Source organism: Haplochromis burtoni, unplaced genomic scaffold (assembly GCF_018398535.1).
Source record: "Haplochromis burtoni strain Fernald_Lab_line unplaced genomic scaffold, NCSU_Asbu1 Contig_266, whole genome shotgun sequence".
In the NCBI taxonomy this organism is placed as follows: Eukaryota; Metazoa; Chordata; class Actinopteri; order Cichliformes; family Cichlidae; genus Haplochromis; species Haplochromis burtoni.
The window spans coordinates 579,392-604,421 of NW_024582627.1; the positions used below are offsets into that span (position 1 = coordinate 579,392).

The window sequence follows — 25,030 nt, forward strand, 5'->3', positions numbered from 1 at the left end:
GAGGCAGCACAACACTGGAGAACCTAATACCCGTGGGAGCTCCCAGCAGAGCCACTAGGCTCCTAAAAACCTTTCCTAATGCCGTGCCTGGCAACTGAGACACAGTTACAGCTTGGACCTGGCCCGGACGTCTTTCCAGGCTGGCATCTGGCACCAAAAGGCCAATTAAGATGTCATCTGCGATTCCGGCAGCCTCCCCTTCATCTGTGTGAATGCGAACATACTCTCAGCCCCTGCTCTTACACCTTCCCGAGCAGCTGTTAATGTTCCACTCATGAAAGCGAGATCTGGTTTCTGACGGTGCCTCGCCGATTCAGCATGCTCACAACTGGACTGACGGCGTGGAGACGTGCCAGGTGGCTGTAATGGCTGAAGGCTGTCAGCGTGCAGAACAGCTGTAATGGAGATACTCATTCGCATGTCCGTCCAAAGAGCGCCTTGGCCAACAACAACAGAAATAACAGTTGCTATGTTGAAACTTTCCCACGTGGGATCAAGTGTCGTTTTTGGATTATTTTTAAAATGGAGTACTGCAACAGCAGAGAGAGAATGGCAAAGACAAAAGAAGAGTTTTACGGGTGTGCAGTGCCAGGTGTCTTAAGGACACACTCTTTATTCTCAAAGGTTTTGACAGAGAGTTGACTCATATGAATGATGGGAACCTTAATATAATGGTTATTCCAAATATTATCTTACATTAGGGCTGTTCGATATAACGATATATATCGGATGACGATATAAAAACGTCTATCGTTTAATTTTACGCTATTGTTTGTTTCGTGGTGTCGCAAAAATAAACTGTTTACTGTAATATTTTTTTCATCGTTTTGATGGTCACTGTAGTGGCTATATTAATTTCTTAAAGTTCTCTTTTTCTCTTATATTTAATATAACCACACTACGAAGGGACACACGCCTGTTTTTATGCGTTGTGGTTAGCAGCAACGACGGTAACGCCATCGCGCGTCCGCTTGTTTATGTTTCACATAAACCTTTCACAATAAAGCTCAAGATCCTGTTGAGACTTTTCAAAATAAACTGAATCACGTGAAAGAGCAGATGGACAGAGTTTACGGATGAGAAGTAAAAAAAGAGCCGTCAGGTGCTAAAAAATAAACCGTAGACTCAAACGTTAGAACAGGCTTTTCCCCGCAGCACGCTGTGTAATAAATACTCACAAAGAAAACGGCGGGCATTACAACTTATGTCTAAAAATGTCGAGTTTCATGCATCTGTTAAAACACTCTCCAGCTACATGACGGCAGCTGGAAACACTTCCCGCAAGTCGAGCTGCCCGAGATTCACAGAATTCACAGAAAATGTTACATTTTTGTGATTTATATCGTTATCAGGACGATAGAATTCTTATATCGGGATATGAGATTTTGTTCATATCGCACAGCGCTATATTACATCTTAGTTATTTTTCCTATACTTCCCACAATGAGGTCTATATAATTTTGGACAATGACATACTTTTTGTTATTTAAGGGCTGGCAACCACCGACCACAAGGGAAAAAGAAATAATCCCTGACTGGTTGCAAGTGGATGAAAGAGGTAGTCACCGTGAAATTGATGACCCATTGGCAACCACCTGCTTCTAGGGGAAAATGTGCATTCTGCCTCCAGCTGGCAAGTGGTTGCTGGAGGTTGCTGGCAGTTGGTGGTGTAAAAGCTGTCACAAAGAAGTATTCGGTGCTGCGACTATTTGGATCACTAACAGGTTGCTAAGGTCGCCAGGATTTTTTATGGAAGATGCCGACTTGTCTCCAAACACTTGCAAACCAATTACACGATGGCAGTCAAACTCTGCAAACTTAAAACGTGGACCTTTTGAACCTTTTGAAATGTGTCGGTTGCTGTGCAAAGCATAACTTTTATTTTGAAGGTGAATGTTCTCCGTTTCTGGTTCGTGTCACTGAGAGAATCACCTTGTAATTACTTTTAACCTGCAAGGGGTTTTTAGACCTGTGTGACCGAGGCCTATATGGACAAAAACAAACAAACAAAATGAAAAAAAGCATAATCACTCTCAAGTTTTATGACAAATATAGACACATGTAATTCCTCAATGGTTAATCTAATATTTTTATTAAACCTGAGAGCTTGCACTTTAGCTCGTGCTCATTATATTTCTGTATTTTCAGTACTGTTTGGAAAATAGCTAAAACAATAAAATAACCTGTTTTGATAGATGGGGTCACATGACTGTTGGGGTTTTCTCTCTAATATTGTAGGGTCTTTGCTTTACAATATAAAGTTCCATAAAACTGGCAATTCATGAATCAAAATTAATTAACCTGTAAATTTGTGTTTGATTTGTGCTATTCTTACTGATTATTCAGAAAACATTCATCATCTGAACTTAAAAGCAGCTTTAATCCACATATCTACCTCACTTCTCACATGCCAAATATATTATGAATGAAAACGTGTTTCCAGTGCTTACAGCTTAAAGAAAGAAAAAGAAACATCTGAAATATTCAACAGCAACTTTTTCCAGTGCTCCAGTTACTCTAAATAATCCACAGGCCTCACTGTCAGGAGTGTTTTACTGGGACTACTTTCCATTAAATAAAATACTCCCAGTGAGAACTGTTGACAGCGAGGTCTGTGGATTATCCAGAGCAAGGAGTAAGTGCTTCGACTGCAGCTGCATATATTTAAAACAACACGGTTTGAAACTGTGTGCGCATGGCAAACAAAACCCCGTTCAAAGTAGAACCAAATTAGCCCACATGGTTAAAATACAAACACAAATAAATGGAGGTAACTGTTAAAATGTGTTCCCACAGGCTTCAGCACTGTCCGCCTCGAACCGCAGACATCAGAAAGAGAAAGAAAGAAAGAGAAGAGCGTGCAATTTGCTTTGCCGTGGAATAAACACACTAATGGAAGAGTATGTGCAGCTTTAGCTTGCAGGGAAGTCTTTCAGTGTCTTGCTTTTAAAACTGAAGGATAGAATAGTGAGAAAACACCGGGGGCTACCGTGTCCCTAACTACAGTGTCTTGAACTATGTGAAGGGGCTGTGAGCCACTTGTTAAAGACACGGCGTTTTGTGCCAAATTTCCAACAGTTAACAAGGAGGCGAAGGGGACACGGAGAGGGCTTCTTGGGCTTTGTAGTAGACGCCCTATTCATTGCAAGATTGAACACACTTGGCGCAAACCTCCATATCAGAGGGCGCCCCACACACAAACTTAAGCTTAGCGCTCCCTTCTGAGGTCATTTAATTAGAGAACAAAAGCCTGAATTACTATGGCCACACAGCAGGCCTCTTTTCATTCCACATTTCCGTCGATTTCCTCCCCTCAAGCCGACTATGTGCATTAAAAGCTAATTATGAACCGTGACGCCAACACGGGTCTTAAACATTGTGACAACTACAAGCCTATTACTCTGAGCTTCATTCAAAGTCAGAGACAGGAGGAAGACAGAGTGCTGGTAGCTGAACATATTTACTAAAGCAATTTAACGCCGATTAGACCCAGGCATTTGAAATCATCATTCATATTCGCCGCCAGATCTGCAGAATGTGACAGGCCGTCATGTATTATTGCTATCACGTCAGATCTGATGGGATAATAAAAGTGGGGGAGAGAAGATGATCCGTTCTCCAAGCAGCTCATAAATTTACCGTCGCTCCGTTACGCCAGTTGGAGCTCTCTGCCTCTTCCCCTGAGAAGTTTAGCCCCTCGAACCGAAGCCTTGAGCTAGGTGGGTAATAGAGATTGGCTATCAGCGGCAGACTGAGGTCTATGGGCTTGTATGGTTCTGCTTGGATGCCGCTGGATTGCAAAATCAATGAAGGATGACAGGCAGGAGATCTAGGTTGCTGCTGTATATAAAAAAAAATTGAGTTAGTCTACTGCTGCTGTTTCTCCTCGTCCCCCTCTATATAGACTTGGATGCATGCTACTGTTTTCAGTGCCAGGTTTCCAGGGGGACAGTTATGTCACCACTGCAGCACTCACGAACATTTGGATAAATTGTGCACTTCTGAATTTCTAATATAATTCAGCCTTTGGACACATTTAGCAGAGGGTGGATTATCAGAGGAAAAAGGAGTAAAGTCAGACCGACAGGGAGAGATTCAGGGATGACCAAACGGAGCAGAACCTGCATTGGCATTGTTAGTTAAGCGATGACAAGGAAAATGAAACATGCTGCGAGAGGAATCTGTTGGTGCAGCTTTTCAGCGCTGCTGGCAGCCGCAGAGAACCGAACACAGAGACAGAAACAAGGCCGCTTGCACTAAGTGGCTGTGAAGGTGTTGGGTGCATTCAAACGAGATCAGAATGACAGACAGGAACAGAGACGTGCAAAACCCACGCACACTGCAGCGCATTATAAAAAAAGGAAAAAAACAAAACAACCAACCTTCCTTTAAACTTTAAAACCACACATGAAAACTTTTATTTAATTGCATATTACTTCAGTGGGAAAGAAACCAAAACAAAAACAGAGAAGTCTCCAGCAGACTGAAGTGCTAAGGAAATGGGGGTAATTGCTAACGCCGTGGAACTTTTTCTCCGCTAGATTTGACACATAAGTGCAACATTGACGCTCAAAGAAAGGTTTCATTCACTCGTCGCTTCTCCGCAGTAGCGTACAGCTGGGGGAGACAGAAGGAGGCGGGGGCTTTGTGGAGAAGGAGGGAGGCCAGGACGAACCAGGTCTGAGATGGAGACAGACAAAAATGTGGCCAGAGAATCTGCTCACTGTTTATTATGAGGCAGAGCTGGAGTAGCAGGGATGCCACCAGCCTTTGGTCTCCTCAGCATTATTAGATAAAAGAACCGATATTATCCCAATGAGCTGGTGGAGCCCAAACTAAAGGTAAATGAAAAATTACTTGGATTTCCATTTTCCAGACACTGACAACCTGTCAGTGGTGTGTGAACAGAATAATAAAGGAACTATGATAAATTAACAAGTAGTTTTTATGAGATAGAGCACTAAGATTAGCTCAGAAGTTCCCAATGTGGGGGGCACAGAGCCCCCCACATTGCGGGGCCTAGCAAAAAAGTTTGGGAACCACTGGATTAGCTAATTGTGATTGCAAACTGGCAATAACTGCAGTTCCTCGACTGGCCACATGAGGCCGTCTCTTGAATAGAGTCGGTCCCTGCAGAAACTAAAATGTTTACATCCTTGAGCAAATAACGGGTTTGCTCTTCAATTCTTACTTTTCCATTACAATTTATATAAGAGGAGTGCTCTTTACTACTTCCATAGAAATTAAGGGGATAAGTAGCAGCTCTGTTCTTTTAATCCAATGCACTTGATTAAGTGTGAGCATCTCTATAAAAGCAGGCGTGGAGCATTCAGGAGGGTTAAGAAAACATCATAATCTTCCGAGGTGTGAACATCCCAGCAAATTTAGACCATGCAATGTTCAGAGAAACTAAAAAAATGAAGACCTAGATTTCAGACTCTACAGGTCTGTTAACATGTTACAAATTAAAATTCACGACAGTACGATTAGAAAAAAAAAATGACTGAACTAATTTAAAGTTTGTTTGGAAAGATTTCCAGGAATAGCCTTTTCCCTCTTACAAAGTTGCATCTGACCAAACCTCAAGACTTCTGGAACGATGTCCTCTGTAGTCATATCTAGAGTCAAATCTCAATCATCTGTGTGACAGCTAAAGCTTGGCACAAACTGGCTCATACGACAGGACAATTAAGCCATGCACAGCAACAAATCAACAACAGAAAATCAAGCTGCTGCAAAGGTCCGGTGAAAGTCTAGACCTTAACTGAAATGCTGTGGTGCAAACCTCAATGAACTGAAGCAACGTTATAAAGACGAGTAGGGCGAAACAAGAGTCGCACAGTAAACGATTACTTTAAATTTTTGTTGCAGAAATTGTATTTAGTCCAAGCTTAAAACTTGCTAAAGCAGCAGCTTGCTAATGGCAGAACATTAACCACAGGATAGCTGCATGGTAGCTAATCTATACATCTACAGGCCCAGTATGAGCGATGATTTACTGGTATGTGTTTAGCCAGGAGAACTCAAGTCAACATTTGACGGGATGTCAGTGACAGCAGCAGCACAGAAACACACAAAAATTTATTGTCTACAAGAAGATGTAATGAGCCGCCGTTTGGTCTGTTGTCTAGATTGATCGTAAAAGGAGGGGAAGTTTGATTAAGAATGCTTTAAATGATGGCGAACAATGCATCAAAGTCAGATTTTAATATAAGTAACAGCAAGGCTCCACTATTTCAAACCAGCCAGGGAGGTGACATGTGAAAATAAAACGTCTGGCTACACTGCAGATCCTAATAAATAACAAGTTTCACAGTGACGCGATATTTCCCGCCCAGGACCTGGCACTGCTGCTTTGCGAGGCTCTATAAATGCTCACAAAAGAGTTTCTCTGTTTAATTGTTTGTTCTGCTTTTATTAGAAGGTGCAGAGACGCACTGTTAAGGTCAGATTTCCACCTATAACGACCCGAGGGCGATGGAAGCGCCCTCTCTGCTGCTTCTGCGTCGGCTCTGGAATTGAATTAATCAAAAACAGTCCACGTAAAGGTCACGTATCCTCCTGTAAAGCTTCAAAACGACATTTTTTCCCCCGCTTCCCAACAAAAGTAGCTGAAAACAAGGGTATCTCTGTCATGAAAATACCCACAAAGCATCCCTCAGATGGGGAGACGACAACAAAACGCACCCTTGTCAGCGCAGACAGTGGTTAGGTGGTATGGGTCTCGAGTCCACAATTACTCCATTGAATGTCATTTAGGAGGAAGACGTTCAGACTACAAACTACAAAAGTGCCCTTTTTTTTGGCAGAAAATGCTTTGAAAGTGTCGGCTTTAAATGGGGAGTTGAAATACAGATGATGATGATGATGAAGAAGCAGGATCAAATTCAAATAGTACACCGAGTCAGCCCCAAACACATGCGGGCCGTTTTTATCTTCTAGTCTAAATGCGAAACATGTCTCCACACTAATGATAACAATCCAGGATAGATGGAGGTGATAATCATCATGGTTCAACCTGCCATTTCCCACCCTAATATGTCTTTGGCGCGATCGAAGCCAGTAGTGCTGTCTGACAGGTGAGCCAATAATGTCTGGGAAAAACCGAAAGAGTAAAGGCGGCCACGTTCTGTCTGCTTCATCAGAAAACAACCAGTCAGATGAGATTATGGAGCAATTTACACAGATGGCAGATCCCATCATTCCCCTGCCTTGTTAAGTAAAGGCGGGTCTGACAGGTTGCAAAGGAGTGGGGTGGGGGGCGATTGATCGGAACAGATCTCATCTTGGCACAGATTGTCAGTGACTAAGCAGTGGGAATTAGCCAACATTTTCAGAGGCAGCTGCGCTTCAAAGGGAAGGAGAATAATATGTGGGTAACTCGTGTGTTGTCGAGAGGATGAGCCTGTAGATGCATTTGCTAAAAGGAGAAAAAAAACCACGGCAGGAAGGTCTCTGTCACTGCTAAATGCTTCCTCCACTCAAAGGCTCACAAACGCTGCAGTCAAATCTGTGCAGAAACCTGAAGCGGCTGAATGCATATAGATTTGCAGTCTCCCTCAGAGCAGTTGTATCTTGATATAACAACGATGTTTGTATAACGGTGCAGATCTGGTTGCAAGCACAACTCAGATATCCTGTGTTGACTGTGCTTCTGCGCCTCTTCGCCCCGTAACACGTAATTAATAATGCATGTATGGGAGTCCAGGGAAAACTCCACACTCTATTAGATGGAGCTGACAACAGCTATTCATAGGTTTAATAACGATAAATGGGTGGGACAGGTGAACATTTATGTTTGTCTCTCTTCTTTCATCTCTTCACGTAAAGCATCTGCAGGCCAAGGATGAAGAACCGAGTTCACCATCAGGAGATCAGGTCCCACTCCGCTCTTCAGCTGCAGGTCTAAACTCAGGATTTTCAGTCAGCATTGAGTCTCTGTTTTCTATTTCCAGTTTGAAGTCTATAAACCTCACCGTGTTGGATCGATATGAAACTTTCCGCTGTGTGTAAGGTCGTCCGAGGATATAAATACACATGGCTTCTCAAGATGCTGATAAAATAATCCTGCCCATTTTTCGGGTCTGTCAGAGTTTGGATTGCTCAATAAAATCTTTCGCTCGACAAAACCATAAGCCAGATGGCAGAAACTCGAAGTGGACATAAAAGAATAAAAAGTCATTGATCCTTTTGATCAACGTCACCAATTCTTATACAATGTACACATCTGAAAACATCTTTCCAAAGAAAACGTCTTTCCCCAGGTGTAAAAGCATAAAAATGGATTATCAGGTTAGCAGATGTGCAAACGTTCTGAATTTAATGATGTGTTTGTGTAAAGACTGCAAATGAGGCGAGCTGAAAGAAGCCAGGCTTTCTTTGTGTTGACTGGCTTGAATGAGGATCACGACGATGGTTATTAGCTCTCTCCGTTAACTCGGGCTTTCTGCTTCAGTCTCCGTGCTTCAGGCTGCATAAGAAGGAACCATTTGAAGCTCTTCTTCTTCACAAAACAGATCAATTGAGTGCTGACTACTCCAATCAGAGACCTTACCAGGGGAATGGGTGATAGAGATCTATGCAGAATATTACAGAGTAACAGTAAAATGCAACACTGGTGCTGCAAAAAAGGTGAAAGAGAGTAATGCTGCAGATTAGTCGTGAATTCGTGATCATTGCAAGCTCAACCAGTTAGATAAATATAAATTCTTGAGTTAATTAATTCATTTATTTTTACTGCTAGGCGCTGCAGTTTATTTCTAGCTCTGAAACTTATCTGTATGCATGCAAACATTAAATGTCACTCAGTGTGTTCAGATATGACTAATAAAGAAGATGTAAAAAAACAAACAAACAAAAAAACCCAAACAATAAGAACTGTTGCTTTAGTTTGTCACCAGATCAAAGTAAAATTAAGTTTACTGATTAATAATTACCCTACAAAGATAACTTATAAATTTGGAAATCAAAGCTGTAGATCAGGTCAAAACATTAAAACAAAAATCATTTAAGTATTTTCTGCATCTCCAGCTGAATGACTGCGAATCCTCTGATAAAGCAAACCACAGTTTGCACTGCTGTAACTTCAGTCAGCGGTACCAATAACATCAACAAGTGGTCTATATAAACTGGAATTCCTCAGCAGAGAACGTATATCACACTTGATGCACACTGAGAGTCAATTTTAAACTCAGACTCTGAACGTAGCCTGAACCTATATGTTACCATGACGATCTAACTCCTTTAGCGACTCAGACTTTAAGCTAACGCGCTAATGCCCACCCCTGTAACCCGCTACCCATTTCTGCTAGTTACAACTAGTGCAACACCTGTGTCCTTGGTTAAACCGTCTATGGCCGTGATGCATTGTGGGTAAACTAGGTGAAAATCAACAGTGTGGAAATTAGAGTATCTGAGATGGCCACATGAGGCCAGCTCCAAAAGAAAGTCAATCCTCACAGAGCACCAAAATTACCCAACATCACAGCAGGAATAAACATGTTTACAGTCGGGTACAATAATGGTTTTGGTTTCTCTGAGTCGTTTTCTCGTTTGCGCAAATCTGTGGGTTCTGTGGGTGGGACTGGGATATTTAACTCCCCAGTCTGAACTGGACAAACGCTTAAAATTTACATCACCATGGACACAGCAAAGCGTAGTCAGTGAACTGGACCTTTCAGCAGCGTTTGCGATGTTGGCGTCTTCTGGACCGTTTTTACTTAAATCAGATATCAAATAAAATAAGAAGGTTAATTATGCTGACAAGAAGTCTGTGCTCAGTTTTCAGCGAGAGTAAGCTGCTGAGTCAGCACTTCACCCTGTCATTCATGCAAAAGTCAAAAATGAAACTCTAGACTGTAAAATGGGAGCTTCCCAACCAACGAGACCAGCTTCCTTCTAAAACCTATGATGCAGAATTCATATAAAAGAAATAAACAGCTTTAGGTCTGCTAGGGTTACTCTTGGTACAGCCTCTCAGGCCACTTGGATGCATTTATAGTCTGATTTACTGATTAAAAAAGGAACAACACACTAGGGCAGAGTGTTAAAATCCCTTTAATGCTGTTTTCAGTGAGGGTTTCACAGGGCTGCATTCCTATTTTATTTAGGCCGCATTAGAATACCAGTTTAATGATGGTATTTGAGAGCAAAATGCAAAAATATGTAAATGGAACCCGAATGAATTAACAAGCGACTGTGGGTGGCATCCGTAATAAGTGTAAACGTTAATATAGCAACAGGCTTTTGAAGCTCGTGCACATTTTAACCATGTTGTTCACGATTTGAGGCAGCTGTGGTGGCTGGTGGTGTAAAAGCACTGAGTGCTCAGTGAGGGTAGACGAGGGCTGTATAAACAGTAATCCATTTAATTTACATTTTTAAAAACAGTGCAAGGGGAAGGGATTGTCACGTGGAAGCCCCGTGACCTCTGAAGAGGCAACAGGCTGTTGGTTGTTTGGTCACAACAGTCACTTTCCCACACCGTGCCTGTAATCAGCACAGATTAAAGGTTAAACCCTTTTTATTTATTTGCTTACGTGTTGCTGTCAAGGCTACGCGCAGCTCTGAAGAGAGAGAGGAATATTAAAGTTTTAACTTTTGCTGCTTGAAAGCCTTGAAGAGCAACTCTTGAAGGTATTTTTCTGAACTGAGCGGTTTCTGCGTCAAGAACAAAATGACTGGGTCAGTGAGGTGGCCTCTGTCTGTGCAGCTATCATCAAACTGCATCTTTATTGATATACACTTAGGTGTCAAAACACCTCATGGAGGCTGCAAATGAGGTCGTAAAATGATGTCTTTATGGAGGGAAAGGGTTAACATTTGGCAGCATGGTGGCTCAGTGGTGCAGGCCCTTCATGTCCTTCATGTTCTCACGTCTCCTCAAGACTGTACTCTAACCTTTAAACAACCCTTCGAACTACTCCATACCCAGCTGGACTCCTTTTACCCAAGTAAGTCAGCTAAGATGCTGCAAGTGTGGCATGAAGGAGATTTGGGAGTTGTTTGGGGGAGGTGTTGAAATGCCTAGTAATGTCTACACTAAAGAAGCTGCACTGATCTGCTCCTGTAAATAAATTTTTAAAAAAAAAGAAAAAAAAAAGGGGGGGGGAATGAAAGGACACTTGACCTGCACAACAGCGTACAGGCCCTTTATTACTCCCTCCAGGCAAGTAAAGTATTGAATCAATCGTGTCAAGCCGGCATCCAGTCTGTTTGATAAGGTCACAATTAGCAGGAATCTAATCCGGTGCACTGCTTTAGCACATTACTATTGGTCAGGAGGAGCAGGGCGCACAGAAACACTACGCTAACGAGAAAAAACAAAAATGCTCGATCAATCAATCTGGTGCGTGGCGTTCACTGCCTGAGCAGACGTTGATGAAAAACAGAAAGGGACGCAGACACACGAATCTACTTATCCTCCGAGTGTCGGACCTGTGCGTCCAGCAGCCCAGATACTTCATTAGTAAGTGCTGCGCACGCACAAACACACATCTCAACCCAGGTGTTTGTACTTATTTGTATTCTGCCTAAAAAAAACCAACCAAACAAAACTTTCTAGCTGAATGTCAGGCGCTCCATCACTGACAGGAAGAAGGGAAAAAGTGCAAAAAAAAGGGGAAATAAAGAAATGGATGAGAAGAAGCCTGATTGGAAACAGCGTGGTGGCATGAAATTAGCAGCTCTTCCCCGAGGACGCGCGGTGCTGGACATGTCACAGGTGAACGCGCTGAACGGCTTTGAGCCCACTCTGCGACAATTAGAAGCAAAGATGAACCGGAGGCTGAGGAAGAACAAGGGCAGCGCTGCTCAGCCTTCCTTCCTCCTACATCCCTCTGTGCTCTGATGAAATGGGTTGTAAAAATGCTGCAGGCTTGCTTTCTTCATTCCTCCCCCCCCGCTCCGTAGAGGCTTACGATTTCCACCAGCCATGGCTTTAAATATTTTTGTGTGACAATGAAAATTAAATCATCTCTTGCGTTTCACCCCCCTCCACCTCACTTCCTCTTCCTTTGATGGCGCCTTATTTTCCAAATCCGGCAGCAGATATTCTCATTTCATGCGCTCGTCCAGTGGGGTTCGTAAAACACAAGAGGGATTTGAATATCACAAAAGGGGCTCAGCGAGCAAATGAAGAAGTTGTTTACAAGTATTGATCCAGAAAGAGCTGGGTGAGAGCTGTGCCATTATAAGTCATTATCACGGCGGGGTTTTATTAGCCCCTTGCTGTTTCTCCTGTCAGGAGGAGGAGAAAAATGAAGCCCCGCTAAAGGAGAAGCAAGGAAACTGACACCTGCTGTCACGTGTTTACAACCACAGGCTCCGTTGTCTGTCAGAAGCGCACAGGATTAACTAAGTACGCCCCGGTTTTTACGCCTCCGATGTAAATTTGTTCATGTAGCATTTAATATCATTAAAATAAAAAAAAAGTAGAGCGACGAGTAAAGGACAGATTATTTCTGAGATCAGCAGGAGGAAAAGTCACATTAGTACATGTTAGCATGTTAGGGATGTTAGCGTAATTACAGGTGAACAGAAAAAGTTCATGGAAAAGGAGGCAAAGCTCCAAGAAAAATCTCAATATTTCCATGTTGTAAATGTAGTGGGACAAATCTATTCATTGAGATTAAAGTGACAAAGGGGAAAATGGTATATAAACAGATTTTAAAGACAGAGGTACCAGCGAATGTAAACAATGTAGATGTATTTTATTTTATTGAGGAGCTGCAACAGAGTGAAGCCAGGCTGCTTCTGATGAACAAGAATCTGTGTTTATATTTCGGAAAAGTCCCAAAACATGACGTCATCTCAATCGGCATATCCATTAGAGCCCGACTGATTTATTAGTGAACCAATATTATCGACCGATATTAGCTAACTATGTTCATCAAAGAAGAAACCCAAGAAACACCCTTCAGACATGTTATGGGTGTTGATGTTGCAAAGTTTGGCCACCAGAGGGCACCTTTCCGCTCCAAGCCTGAGTTAATTAATTAAAATCATGCGATAATGATCTAAGGCAGCGGTCCCCAACCCCCGGGCCTCGGACCGTGAGTCGTTTGGTACCGGGCCACGAGAGTTGAGGCTCAGGTGTGAAATGTATGGTTTTCAGGGTTTTTATCGGTTGTCAGCGTTATTTTGTTATCGTTTTTATCGTTTACTCGGTTGTCCTGGGTCTTTTCAATAAATCTTCTTTTTTTCGGTACCGGTACTACTTTTATTTTGTTGTATTTATCCGCGACACCTTAAAGGCAGGTCTGTGAAAATATTGTCGGGCATAAACCAGTCCCTGGTGAAAAAAAGGTTGGGGACCGCTGATCTAAGGTATGTGTGTACGACTCCTATGTTAATCAATCTGGATGAAACTTTCTTTGTTAACTGCCTCGGTTTTAGGATGAACAATATCTATAACTATAACCGGATACTTATATCAGCAAATATCATTATTGGTCTTAAAAGTGCCATATCAGTCAGACTTTACTATTCATGAATAATAAGGTGATTATGAGCTAAAGTACCAACTATTTTCTTGACACTGTGTCTGATTTACTTACTTAATAAAATAAAAACTGTTTATTTCAAGCTCTTTTTTGTCAAATCATGATTTTTCTTTTACTAAATTTATACATTTCACCTTAAATGGCCTTAAACACGTCGTTATACATCATCTCTCAGAGTCAGTGTTCACTTCCATTTTAATTAAATAATATCTCAGCAGCTGTCAGTCACACCTCCCGTCGTCAAAATGAGCTTGGCCGATATAACATGACCGGCAGGCTTTCCGTGTCGCGTGATGTTCAAAGCCAATTTTATCACGTTGAGTGAGCTGACACCTTCCCCCGGCAGTGACGCCGGAAAATATGAAGACAGTGAGGAGGGAAGAGCCTGAGAGGAGGTGGGAAGGGAGTACTGGGGACGGGCCAGCCGAGCGGTAGTAGAGTGGGTTGCTCTTCTAGAACAGCTTCCAATTACATCCAGGGTGTGAAACCGTCCATAACACCCCGATTAGCCTGTCTGTCATCCTGCTCCGGCAGCAAAGGCAGAGCCGGCTCCGGTTGCTGCTGCGTGCTCCACTTTGCAGGAACACATTTCCTGTCGCACAAAGTGCACGCCAGGGGCCATAAATCCTCGGCCTCAATCAGAGCCTGCTTCTAACAATACAGCAAAGAGCCCAGTATGACCATTAGTACACTCTGCCTCCCAGTCTCCCATAACAAATCCATCCCTGACACCTATGCCCATCCCTTCAGCGGGCTCCTCTCCATTAGCTGCTCAAATGGCACGTATCAGAGAGTGACTGAGCTGGCAGGTCCGGGCAATAGGCGCTACCGGCTGCTTGTGGTAGCAGATGCCAAGGTGCAGAGTGAAAGGAAATGACTTATGCACCCCCCCCCCCCCTTTAAACTAAAAACAGAGATGCAGGGTGTCAGGGAGAGTTCAAAGGGAATCTCAGCGGCATAGCCAAAGAAAAGAGGAGAAGAGATGAAGAGAAGCTGGAACTGACACGTTCAAGGAGGTTCAGGTTTAAACGGGTCTAGTTGAGCGCTGCCAACGCGTCACCAATTAACTTTAGAAAGGAAGCCACTGTTTGGTGTCGAGTGATTCACAGACACTGGCTGACATCCTCTTGACAAATGTGTAGGAGTAAAGGGAGACATAAAAAGAGTGACATTCAAACACAACTGCAGCTCGATCTCCAACATAAGCAGCAGGAGGAGGAGACAGCGGCAGGCCGGCTCAGAAAGCGATCAGGCCGTCTAATTAAAGTCTGCGAGGGCGTGCGTGAGGACAGGGTAGCGGTGCCTGACCGATGTCCTTCCAAGAGCAAATTCCTGACCACGTCCCCCTGTTCCCCGAGCGCTGGAGTGTGAGGGTGGGCTGTGAGTGCCCGGCATAACAATCAAAGTCAAATTCAAACGCAGGCCCCGCAGCGATGGGCTGCGGCAACAAATGAATGCTTAAACGTCTCACGTCAGCTCTGCAAACACGCCGACAATGAGCGCGAGGCTTCCTTTTTCTGCATTCAACAGCATCTCTCTTCTCTCTTCAGAGCTCATCACAGAGCCGCTTGTGTCTGGAACTGAATATCACCACGCAACAGATGGAAATTGAATTCCTTTAATCAGGGTGAGTAACGGCCAGTAAAAAAAAAGAAAAAAGCGATGATGCCGATGGGGGGAGAAAAAAAAAAGAAGAAAGTCTTTGAGCATGTGCCCTGCTGGGAGACACGCAACCCTCACATGGCCTGCAGGGCAGAGAGCTGAAGAAGTCTTTTTGTTTTTTGTCCAGTTAGAAGGGCCACGAGGTGACACCCTAATAAGAAATGTGTCCGTTTCCACAGCCCTCACTATCTAACCCTAGAATGAAACTGCGACATATAGCTGCGCGGCCAAGGCTCGGTTCTGATTGATCTAAAAACCTTTAAAACAGGCACAGAAGCTGCTGAAAAGCCGAGCCTCTCCACGATGAAAACTCCATGTTTATGAATATTCTCCACGAGGAAAATACGTTTAGCGTGGCTTCAATTTATAAAAGCAAGGTAGCAAGGACAGGCACAAATAATGATGCACTCAGCTATGTAATGAACATGCTTTCAGGCAGAAAAGATGGGAGAAGAAGAAAGTGTTCCTGAAAGTGAAAGGCACCGCTATCCATTCATCGAGACATTTCCAACAAAATAAGGAGGCACTCACAGTTTTGACAAATAAAAATTATTCAGCTGTGTCACGAACCCCAGCAACGATTTACACTTACATCTTTGTCACCATCAGTCATTTTTAGCCCGGGATTCTCTCTGGTTTAAGGTGATTTAAAAAAAAACTCCAAAAAAACATGTCGTTTGGCTTTTAACCACCTCATTACATTTTGTCAACTTCTGGAGAAGATCCAGTCCCTGCTGAATCAAACTGGGCGCTTGTCTCCTGTTAGGGAAACATTACTCCTGATTTTCAGTCTCAAACCTGAGAACAAAGCAGAGTGATATTCTTCAAGGTCAGGCGTGAACTGAGAGGAAATTAATGACAACTCTGACGGGGCGAGAGAAGCCTTGGATGCTTCTCTGTTTGGCTCTTTATTACAGAAACTTTATTTTCCATCCATCCCTGCACATCCCGTCTGCGTTACCGCCGACCTGCTCGGCAGCCGAGCCGGTGAGAAGCCGGAGAGAGGAATCCTGCCAGAATTATGGATCGGGGCCCACAGCAGGACACGCAGTTGCACCACAGCGTGTTTGTGATGCAGGAAGCTCCTCTAAGTGAAACCTTGGGATGAAGATTAGCTTGGAAACAAATCACAGCTTGTCCGCCCTGCGGGTGGTGTCTAATGGGAGAAATGATTCAACCTGGATGCTGCGTAATTCAATCCCATGCTGTGAGGCGCACGTTTCCCTTACTCAATCTCACAAAAATTTCACAGTGAACAAGTAATAGCGTGACACGGCATGATCACATAGATCTTCATCTTTTCAAACCCCTATCCCCATTTTCAGTTACATTTAGACCCCACCTTCTTTTTTCATTGTTGCACAGATGCATCTGTAACAGGCGTACCTGGTATTGTGACCGGCCCCCTGGCTGTCTGTCAGCACATGAAGGCATCAGTCACAACTATTTGGCTATGCAGCACATAATTCAGAGCTCCGTTATACAGACGTCCACCGAGTCCAGTCATCCATCAGACTGCTTTTTGCCAAGTCAACAGATTCTCGTGGTGGTGGGCGGTCAGGGAAAAGGCCTCTCAGGTTGTGTTTCAGCTTTCGCTGTGTGTGTGTGTGTGTGTGTGTGTGTGTTTGGGTTTTCGCTGGGTGTAAAGTATAGCTCTTTACGGCAGCAGTAAACTATGTCACAGACCAATATAGCCATCTATTCCTGCAGGACCCCTGATTGTTCCAACATGGGAAATCTCAGCTTTGTTCAATTAAGATTAAGCCTCCGCTAAGGAGGTCGTGGTTTTTGGTTTGCGTACATGCAAGTCATTCTGCCTGTATACACGATAGCTCCTAAACTTTTGAACAAATTGCATGAAATCTTTGTAGGGGTGTAGAGTGAGCTTATGTTCACAGTCCATTACAAGTTAGCTTAAATTCAACAAGGTATACAAGGTCAACTTATTGATTTATTGGTTAAAAATTGGCAACAAGCATTATAGCTTAGACACTATGATTGAAGAAGTGTGGTGTGTGCTGTCCATATATGGAAAGTACCATATATCATGCCGCATTTGATCTCTGACCTCCCTTTAAGGTCAACAGATATAGTTGAAGGTCAAATTGATTAAAAAGTCCTATAGGAGTATAAAAAAAAAGAAAAAGAAAAGAGCAAATAACAAAACCCTACACATTGCTTTAGTTTTTAACTACACTAAAAACATCTTGGAGCACAAAGAAAACAAAATGAATATATAAAATAGAACACCATTACCTTAAAAGTAAATACTGCACAGGGAGACTCCGCTGCCTTGGCGGATGTTAGCACCCTCTGAGTGCTTCTTGTTTATAACCTGGCCAGAACGCCTTCCAACATCAACTCATCTGATAATATCTAACTATTAATCAGCTGCCCTAAAGGTGGACCTATTACGCCTGCCTTTTTTTCCCCAGACACATAAATACTGCTGCGGTGCTAAACATGTTTAAACACCGAGGTCAGTATATGTGAAAGTAATCCCAGTAAGCCAAAAGCTCAGGCTTCAGAGAGTTTTTATCCTACTCTTTGATCTATATGATGTCAAGGAGAAGACATATCCCTATTATGGTTATCACAGCTCTGGCTGTGATCACAGAAGCTCCACCCACCAGCAAACCTGTTTATGAAGGGCAGCCAATCAGAGGAAAGTTTTCTCAAAGAGGATCTATACAGTTTGTTTCAGACACCAGAAGAGTCTCTTCCACTTACTAGAACACCTACTCCACTTGGTTTCGTTCTTTTTCCATTACAATTGAGTACCACCAAATGTGCGTGACGCCACATTTTCTACTCAGCTTGCTTGGAACCCCGGCCGAGCAGCTAGTAAAAAAGTACCCGTTACCAGGTACTATCACCTAATGGAAAACCCTAAACACTGAGTCGAGTCGAGCCGACTACATACTAATGGAAAGGGGCTTTAAGAGGCTCCAACACGATTCAATATCAGGTAAATAAGGATTATTTTGAACTGTGAATCATGCAAAGCTACTCTAGTAGAGTCCAGGGTATAAACATAAAATGAAGTGAGTACTTTGATATCCAGGATTTGAGCTGTCAGCATCTAATTAGATTTTTTTTTAATCCAAGCAGATTGTTGTGGTCTGCAGCAGATGTCATATAATCTCATTAATAAAGTGAATTCCAAAAAAGTCCCCTAACACACACACGTTTCCAAAGACAAATGATATAAATATGAAACTACAATATTTTTTATTTTACACCTTCAGCCTGCCAAGCTAAGTTAGTGCTGATAAAGCTACTTTCAGCTGCTGTTAGTCACCGGGAGTCACCTCCGGGAGATTTGTGTCTCTCCTGGGACTGAACCAGGCATCTCACTCATTAGACAAATGCGTAAACCTCTACACTATAGAAGCACTTAGGTTAGGCTGGTTATGACCAGAAAAAACAACAAAGAAAAATACTGACAGCTTTGACTATCAACAAGGCTGAACTAACATCCTTCCCAGAGTAACAGCTGCATGACGTTCTCTCTCAGAGGACTGTGTTTCAATTCTAAGGTCAGCCTGGGCTGACAAATGGTAAACGTCCTGCTTCTTACATAGCACGTTTCTACTCTGTGTGAGCACTTCTTAAACAACATCACTCATTTACCCACTCACACACTGGAAGAGCCAGAGATCGAACCACCAGCCGTCGGATAAATAGATCACCTCCTCTAGTCCGTAACACAAAGGAGACGTGACCACAGAGCACATGCCATACAACACGTGACCGGGATACACACACAATGATCAGTATATTACTCAGTTTCACAAAGCAAAGGCGACACACTCAAATAATGGTTCTCTGCCCAGAAATCGAAGCAGAAAATATTCAGGTGGCTTCATAAGTCGATCCACTCATCGGTAAACCTGCTGCTCACTAGTGGAATTGGAGCTGACTTCGAAAAACCCACAGATGTTCGAACTGCTGTCACGCAAGTGTTAAAAAAACAAAAAAAACAAAAACAAAAAAAACCACCTCTCATTTGAGAAGCTGAAATGGAATTTTTGCCTGAAAATATGTTTTCATTTTTAATTTACAACCCTTAAGTGGGGATTTGCTGGTAACCCACAGCTCTGGGATGTTACATGGGCCATATTTTACCTTCTGAACAACTGACTGATCAAGGTTGCAGTTGTGGGACAGGGTCCCTTGTCATGGGCTAGACTTTCTAAAAACCAGCTCAGAGGAGGTGAGGGAGTCTTGCTCCCTCTCAGACCACTTAAACTTAAAAATAGTGAAAAGTTATTACAGGTTCCTTTGTGTAATGATGCCAAAGAGATTTTTCCTTCACCAGTTTTAACTGTAAGCCGTGCCTGAGCCAGCCCATGCGCCATCAGGACCCCCAAACTGCCTCGCCTAGATTGAATTCATTCCTGCTATCACCTCTGCCACAGAATTACACCTGTGCTTTTCCCTGCTGCCACATGTCAAAAGGTCCCCCGGCTGCCTTCCCTTCAAATAGATGTGGTGTGAACCCCTGAGGTACGCTGGCTGCACTCTCACAGTGTCTGCATGGCTTTAAAAAAAAATCCCCAAAGTGGAAGCACCAGAGAGATAATCCTCCAATGTCCCAGATCTTTACTGGGACTGAGCCCCTGGTGGGAGCCAGCGAGGGGAATTGAAGGCAGCGGCGGCCACGTTTCAATCAGAGGAAAGAGTTTGGTGATGGGGGCATGAGAGGATTTGCAGCAGTGCGGTGTCCCCCATGAATACAAAATATTACTAAGAAGTACTTTAAGCAAAGAGCTGCTTTCTGCCCTGTGAACACTGGGATATATTCCTCACTCACCGCCCTGGCCTTACAGTCTGCGTCCAGCACCATTAAGACCCAGGCACAGTTTACGGTCACATCTTTCTAAATTAGCTGATCATTCCTCTGACAGAGAGCTGGGGGATTTACACATATAAGTCATTTCGCAGGGAGAAGAAATCTCTGATTATCTGTGTGTGATTTTTTTAAAAAAAATGAGGAATCTTGGATCTCTACCTGGACTTCTGAAAACTCTGAAGGTCAATTTTCATCACTTGCATCAACTCTAACAATGGAAAGGCCAAATCATAAGCACAGAGAATACCTGTCAGGTTAACCTCCAATGAAAACAATACTGTGTAAACACCATTATGCATCAAGTCAGGGACAAAAAGCGCCCCAGTCTTCTGTCTCACACTGGACTGCATAAAATGAGATGAGAGGTTGACTCAATTTGCATGCACTGCTTTTACTGCACATACTCAAATTCGTTCAATATTTTTGCCTCACAGTCATGCAAAGTTCAGCAGGACAGCTCCCAGATACGAAAACACGTCCTTACTGTGAAACTTTGTCTGGACCATGTGAAGCATATGTGCTGGAAGCTCTGATTGACCCAAATGCAAAACAATGGTGATGCCCACATCTATACAGGGACCTCACTCTCACACACAAGCCTGCAGTGGTCCCTGACAGGACGGGATCAGAGGCTCGGAGGGCCCCGTAAACTTACCGAGCTTTCCCCGGGACTCCTCCAGCTTCTGGATCTGGTTCTCCAGGAAGAACATGGCCACTGCGAACGCCAGCAGCGCCAGAAGCTGCAACTTGGGCGGCATCATGACTCTGAGCAGCCCCATCAAATCATACAGAGAGAGATGATGGTCAGTCCATGCTCAGAGGAAGAGGAGGAGACACCGAAAACACACACACAGCAGCGACGATGGTGGTTACAAAGCGGCTGAGAGTGTGTGCATGGCCCTCTCTCTCTCTCTCAATCTCTCCCCCTCCGTGTGTGTGGATATCTCCCAGCGTTCAGATCCTGTGGTTACCTCAAACGCGACGTGTTCAAACTCGGCTTGGTTATTTCATTCTGTTAAATCTCGGCAGAGCGGGAGGAGGGGTCGTAGAGCCTTAGAGATTTCTCCAGAGTACGTATTTGTCCCTCCGGGATTTGTTTGCGATGGTACCAGCCGCTGTCGCCTGCGTCCCCCACACAGAGGTGTCCCGTCCCATCCAGTGTGTTCACAGCCGCACCACGGACACACTGTTACTACCACTCAGGCCATTGGGTGTATTAACAGTCCACCACACAGCAGAGATCTCCCATTCGTCGACTCTCTCTGCCTTTTCCTCTCGGATTGGACCGTTTTCCGTTGTGGGACCCAGAATTGGACACCAGGGGTCGCACTTCCATTAGCAACCATGAAATGACCGAGGCGAGGAAGAATTTCTTTTGGCTGGCTTGGTTTATGCCAAAATACAAAAAAGCATAAAATTAAAAAGAAATATTATTTTTACTTCAAATATTTACACATTATGCTTTCTAAGCTTTTTGTATGTATTTTATCATTAAAGGTTAAAAATGATAAATAAAAGTCAGAAATGATTATCACTAACGTTTATCGGACAGGCGCGACCACGGACCGGCCTTCAGTGGAATAAAGAGGTCCTAATAGTAGTTTTCGCTAACAAAGCAGGCTCCAAAATGTCGGGAGAGGTGTATCTCCTGTGGCTCCTGTCGCTGTTACAGACGGTGAGTTTATTAACTGTGAGAAATGGCAGCGCTGACCGCTGTCACAGCTGCTTACAGTGAGTGTGAGCGGCTGCGGGGCTGTTTGCTGGTGATCTTTAGGTTCAGCTTTTAATGAGCCACATCCTGCTGCACCCGGAGCTTCAAACTGACGTGGCTTATCCTGAAAACAGCTCCGAGTCCCGGGGGAAGTGATACCTTTATAATGTGCTTGTTAGATTTTTGCTACTTATTATGTAGTTACTTTTTCGAGTCTTGTGTATTTTTAGGAGAAAGTCGATGACAAAGAGAAGACTTCCGGTGTACTAAATTTAGTGTACCTGAGCGCTTCTCAGTGCCGGTGCCGTGCTGAAAAGTGATTGGTAGTATTTCAACTGTTGTAAATGATTTATTTTCTATCAAAAATACATCTTATAAATGATATCCAGTCGTTTTGAGCTACAAGGAATATTTCTGTCACAAGGTAGAATCTGCAAGTTTTTATGTGCCCTTTATTTATTTGGGTAAAAATAGCTTCATTGACATTAGCTGTCTTTTTCTTTGTAGAGAGTGAGATGTAGCCAAGATGGCAGCACAAATAGCAAGAAATATGGCATCATATTTCTATAACGATATTAAAAATGACTGGATTGTTTATAATGTAGATCATAGAGTGGGTACAATAAAGCCGGGTCATAAAGATGCTTGTGGAACAGGTCATTTTATATAGAACTTCCTTCATAAACCCTGTTGACTACAGTCTATTGAATAATATAAGCAAAAGCCTTTGACATAAAAACACACAGAATCATTGGAAATCACAATTGTTTGTACTACAACAGTTTAAAATCTTGTAGTTTATTTAGAAGATAACCTTTCATGCTAAAGTTAAAGGGAGACAATCATCAGAATGAGATCTTCCTCGACCCAAATATGAAAGTGTTTGTGGGGTGGTCGAATGTAAGAGGACACTGATGCGAAAGCGAATCACGTTTTCCTGCCGGGGGCGTCTTCAAGGAAAGCTGACAAAGTTGATTAACAAACAGCAGCCCGGTGGTCTGTTATTCACAGGCTGATTTAAGCAATCTAACCCTGAAAACTTCCACGCAGAAGACTTTTGCTACTTCAGATTATTGTTATGTGTTTTAAACTGGTGTGTTAGGATCTTTGGGGATCTCGTTCAAAGGCATCTGGCGTATGAAATGCGTGATTTTATGTTTGTTTCTGTTAGAGTAAATATGCATCATTTACAGTTTAAAATGATTCTTATTTTATCTTATACTGGGGGCTTGGTGGAAACCCCAGTTCATCCTTTGATGATAAAAGCCCGTCCTTTAAGCTAGCTTTCTTCTGATTGGCTGCCCCTCATAAACAAAATGTTTAATCAGCTGGTAGGTGAGCTGCTGTGCTGGTAGCCAGAGCTGCTTGCCTGAGACGACCATGTTAGGGCATCCTCGCTTTATGACAGCATACCGAGCCAATAATGGAGAAAAAACCAAACAAACTGAGTGTTTGGAACAGTGTGAAGCCTGAGCTTGAAAGTACCACACACACTGTCAGGTTAGGTGGTACTCTCTGTCACGTTAAGGAGACACACAGAAATATAGCATGGGGCAAAAATCATGTGACATAATTTTGCACTACGTAGGAGCTGACAGCGGGGTATAAGAGTTTCTAGCAGTTTCCAGTCCATTTCAGAATTCAGTTGAATATTTTATTACTCGTTTTTAAGAGTCTCAATGGTCTGACGCCCACTTAAGTGAACTTTTGAGACCCTACACTTCTATCAGAGCACCGAAGTTTACAAACCATCTGCTCTTGGATATTTCTTGATCCAGGTTTAAAAGCAGAGGCGATAGAACCTTCTCACTGTTGGTTCCTAATCTTTCTAACAACTTACCTTTTCACAAAAGAGCTGCCTGCTCTTCCTATCATTTTCAAACACTTTTAAAAACCCATTTGTTCTTGCTTTGTACCCTGGTTTTTATTCTGCAAACAGTCTTGTGTACTTGTTTTATTAGATTTTTAGTGTGTACACATTGTACACACATTGTAGTGACTGTTAAGTGTATATTTTGTATAACCTGTACAGCACTGTAGCGTGTAGCATGTTAATATGTTTCACTATACAAATATTACACATATAACTCAATGTTCCCTGAGTGACAGTAGTATTAATACCATTTGAGGTACTCATTTAGATTGTACTTTGGATAAAAGCTACAAATTATAATTGGTGAAGTGTATACTTTGATTTTACTCAATAATATAATTCAGCTTTGCCTAGAATAATAATTAATAATATATTTTCCAGTTACATTGATATCTAAATTTGTTTTGAGATGGCATAACTGTCCTAGTACTCTAAAATCTTATATGACAAAGTACTTAATTGTTGCTAATTTGAACTTTTTAGTTGTAGTTGTGCCGTTGGAACCTAACACTTCTGTCCTTTATGAAAACATTTGTTTCTTCCTCCCTTTATCTTTGTCCTTTTACCTCCCTTCAGCTGTCGGCATACGGTGCCGATCTTTCGTCTGAGGCTTGCAGGGAGCTGGGTTTCTCCAGCAACCTGCTGTGCAGTTCCTGTGACCTGCTAGGGGAGTTCAGCCTCGCCAAGCTCCAGCCTAATTGTCGGCAGTGCTGCCAGCAGGAGGCCCAGATGGACGGGCGCAAGGTAAAGAGAAAAACGGAGGGCTCACGGATCGGGTCGACAGAAAGCAACTGCCTGTCTAGATTAAGGCACAGCGTGGAGTGTGACACAAGGAGATTCAATCAGAGTAGATGAAGTGTAACCACAACCAAGGTTAAATAAAGAGCATATAGTGACATTAAAAATTCATGTTTCTTAACTGTGGGGGTCTTGAGCTATGAATGAATGCTTAGTTTTAAAGAAGACATTTTGTTCTGTTCCTCAGTTGTTTGCAGAAGGGTTTACAGGACCTCTGTCGAAATGTGTCACGTTTACTGACAGGGTCATGTCCCTCAACGCTCGAACTGCTACTAAAAACAGCCGAGCTTTATCCAGCCTTCCGGTTGACACTGTTTGCAGCTGTGCCACACACAGCTTGTTAGTAGCTGTCCGTCTCAATCTTTCTCAGATGTTCAAAGTCGAGGCTCCTTAACCTCAGCTCGGGGTCGGCGTGTCAGGTGTTACCCTGTCTGTAAGCAGTGAGGGCAAGTTACTGTATGCTCGCTGCCCCGGATATTATAGCTTGCTTGGGAGGACTCTCTGCTGTGCTCTGGCAGATAAACACTGACTTAAGTGATGGTGGAAAAACAATGTAATTTTTCCCTGATTAAGCAGGGCCCCGTGTGTGTGTGTGTGTGTGTGTGTGTGTGTGTGTGTGTGTGTGTGTG

At 43.1% G+C, this 25,030-nt stretch overlaps 2 protein-coding genes across 2 annotated transcripts in view; one reads left to right on the top strand and one right to left on the bottom strand.

The window, feature by feature from the left end:
* Positions 1 to 21,302, bottom strand: part of hs2st1a (heparan sulfate 2-O-sulfotransferase 1a) — a 30,256-nt gene extending 8,954 nt beyond the window's left edge. The window contains exon 1 of the mRNA XM_005939376.2: positions 20,675 to 21,302. Within this exon, the coding sequence (XP_005939438.1) occupies positions 20,675 to 20,798 (124 nt within the window). The 5' untranslated portion in view covers positions 20,799 to 21,302. The remainder of the gene's footprint in view (positions 1 to 20,674) is intronic.
* Positions 21,303 to 21,570: 268 nt separating this feature from the next.
* The window catches only part of selenof (selenoprotein F), a 7,938-nt gene continuing 4,478 nt past the window's right edge, over positions 21,571 to 25,030 (top strand). Inside the window, exons 1-2 of the mRNA XM_005939378.2 lie at positions 21,571 to 21,694; positions 24,180 to 24,347. Of these exons, the coding sequence (XP_005939440.2) occupies positions 21,647 to 21,694; positions 24,180 to 24,347 (216 nt within the window). The 5' untranslated portion in view covers positions 21,571 to 21,646. The remainder of the gene's footprint in view (positions 21,695 to 24,179; positions 24,348 to 25,030) is intronic.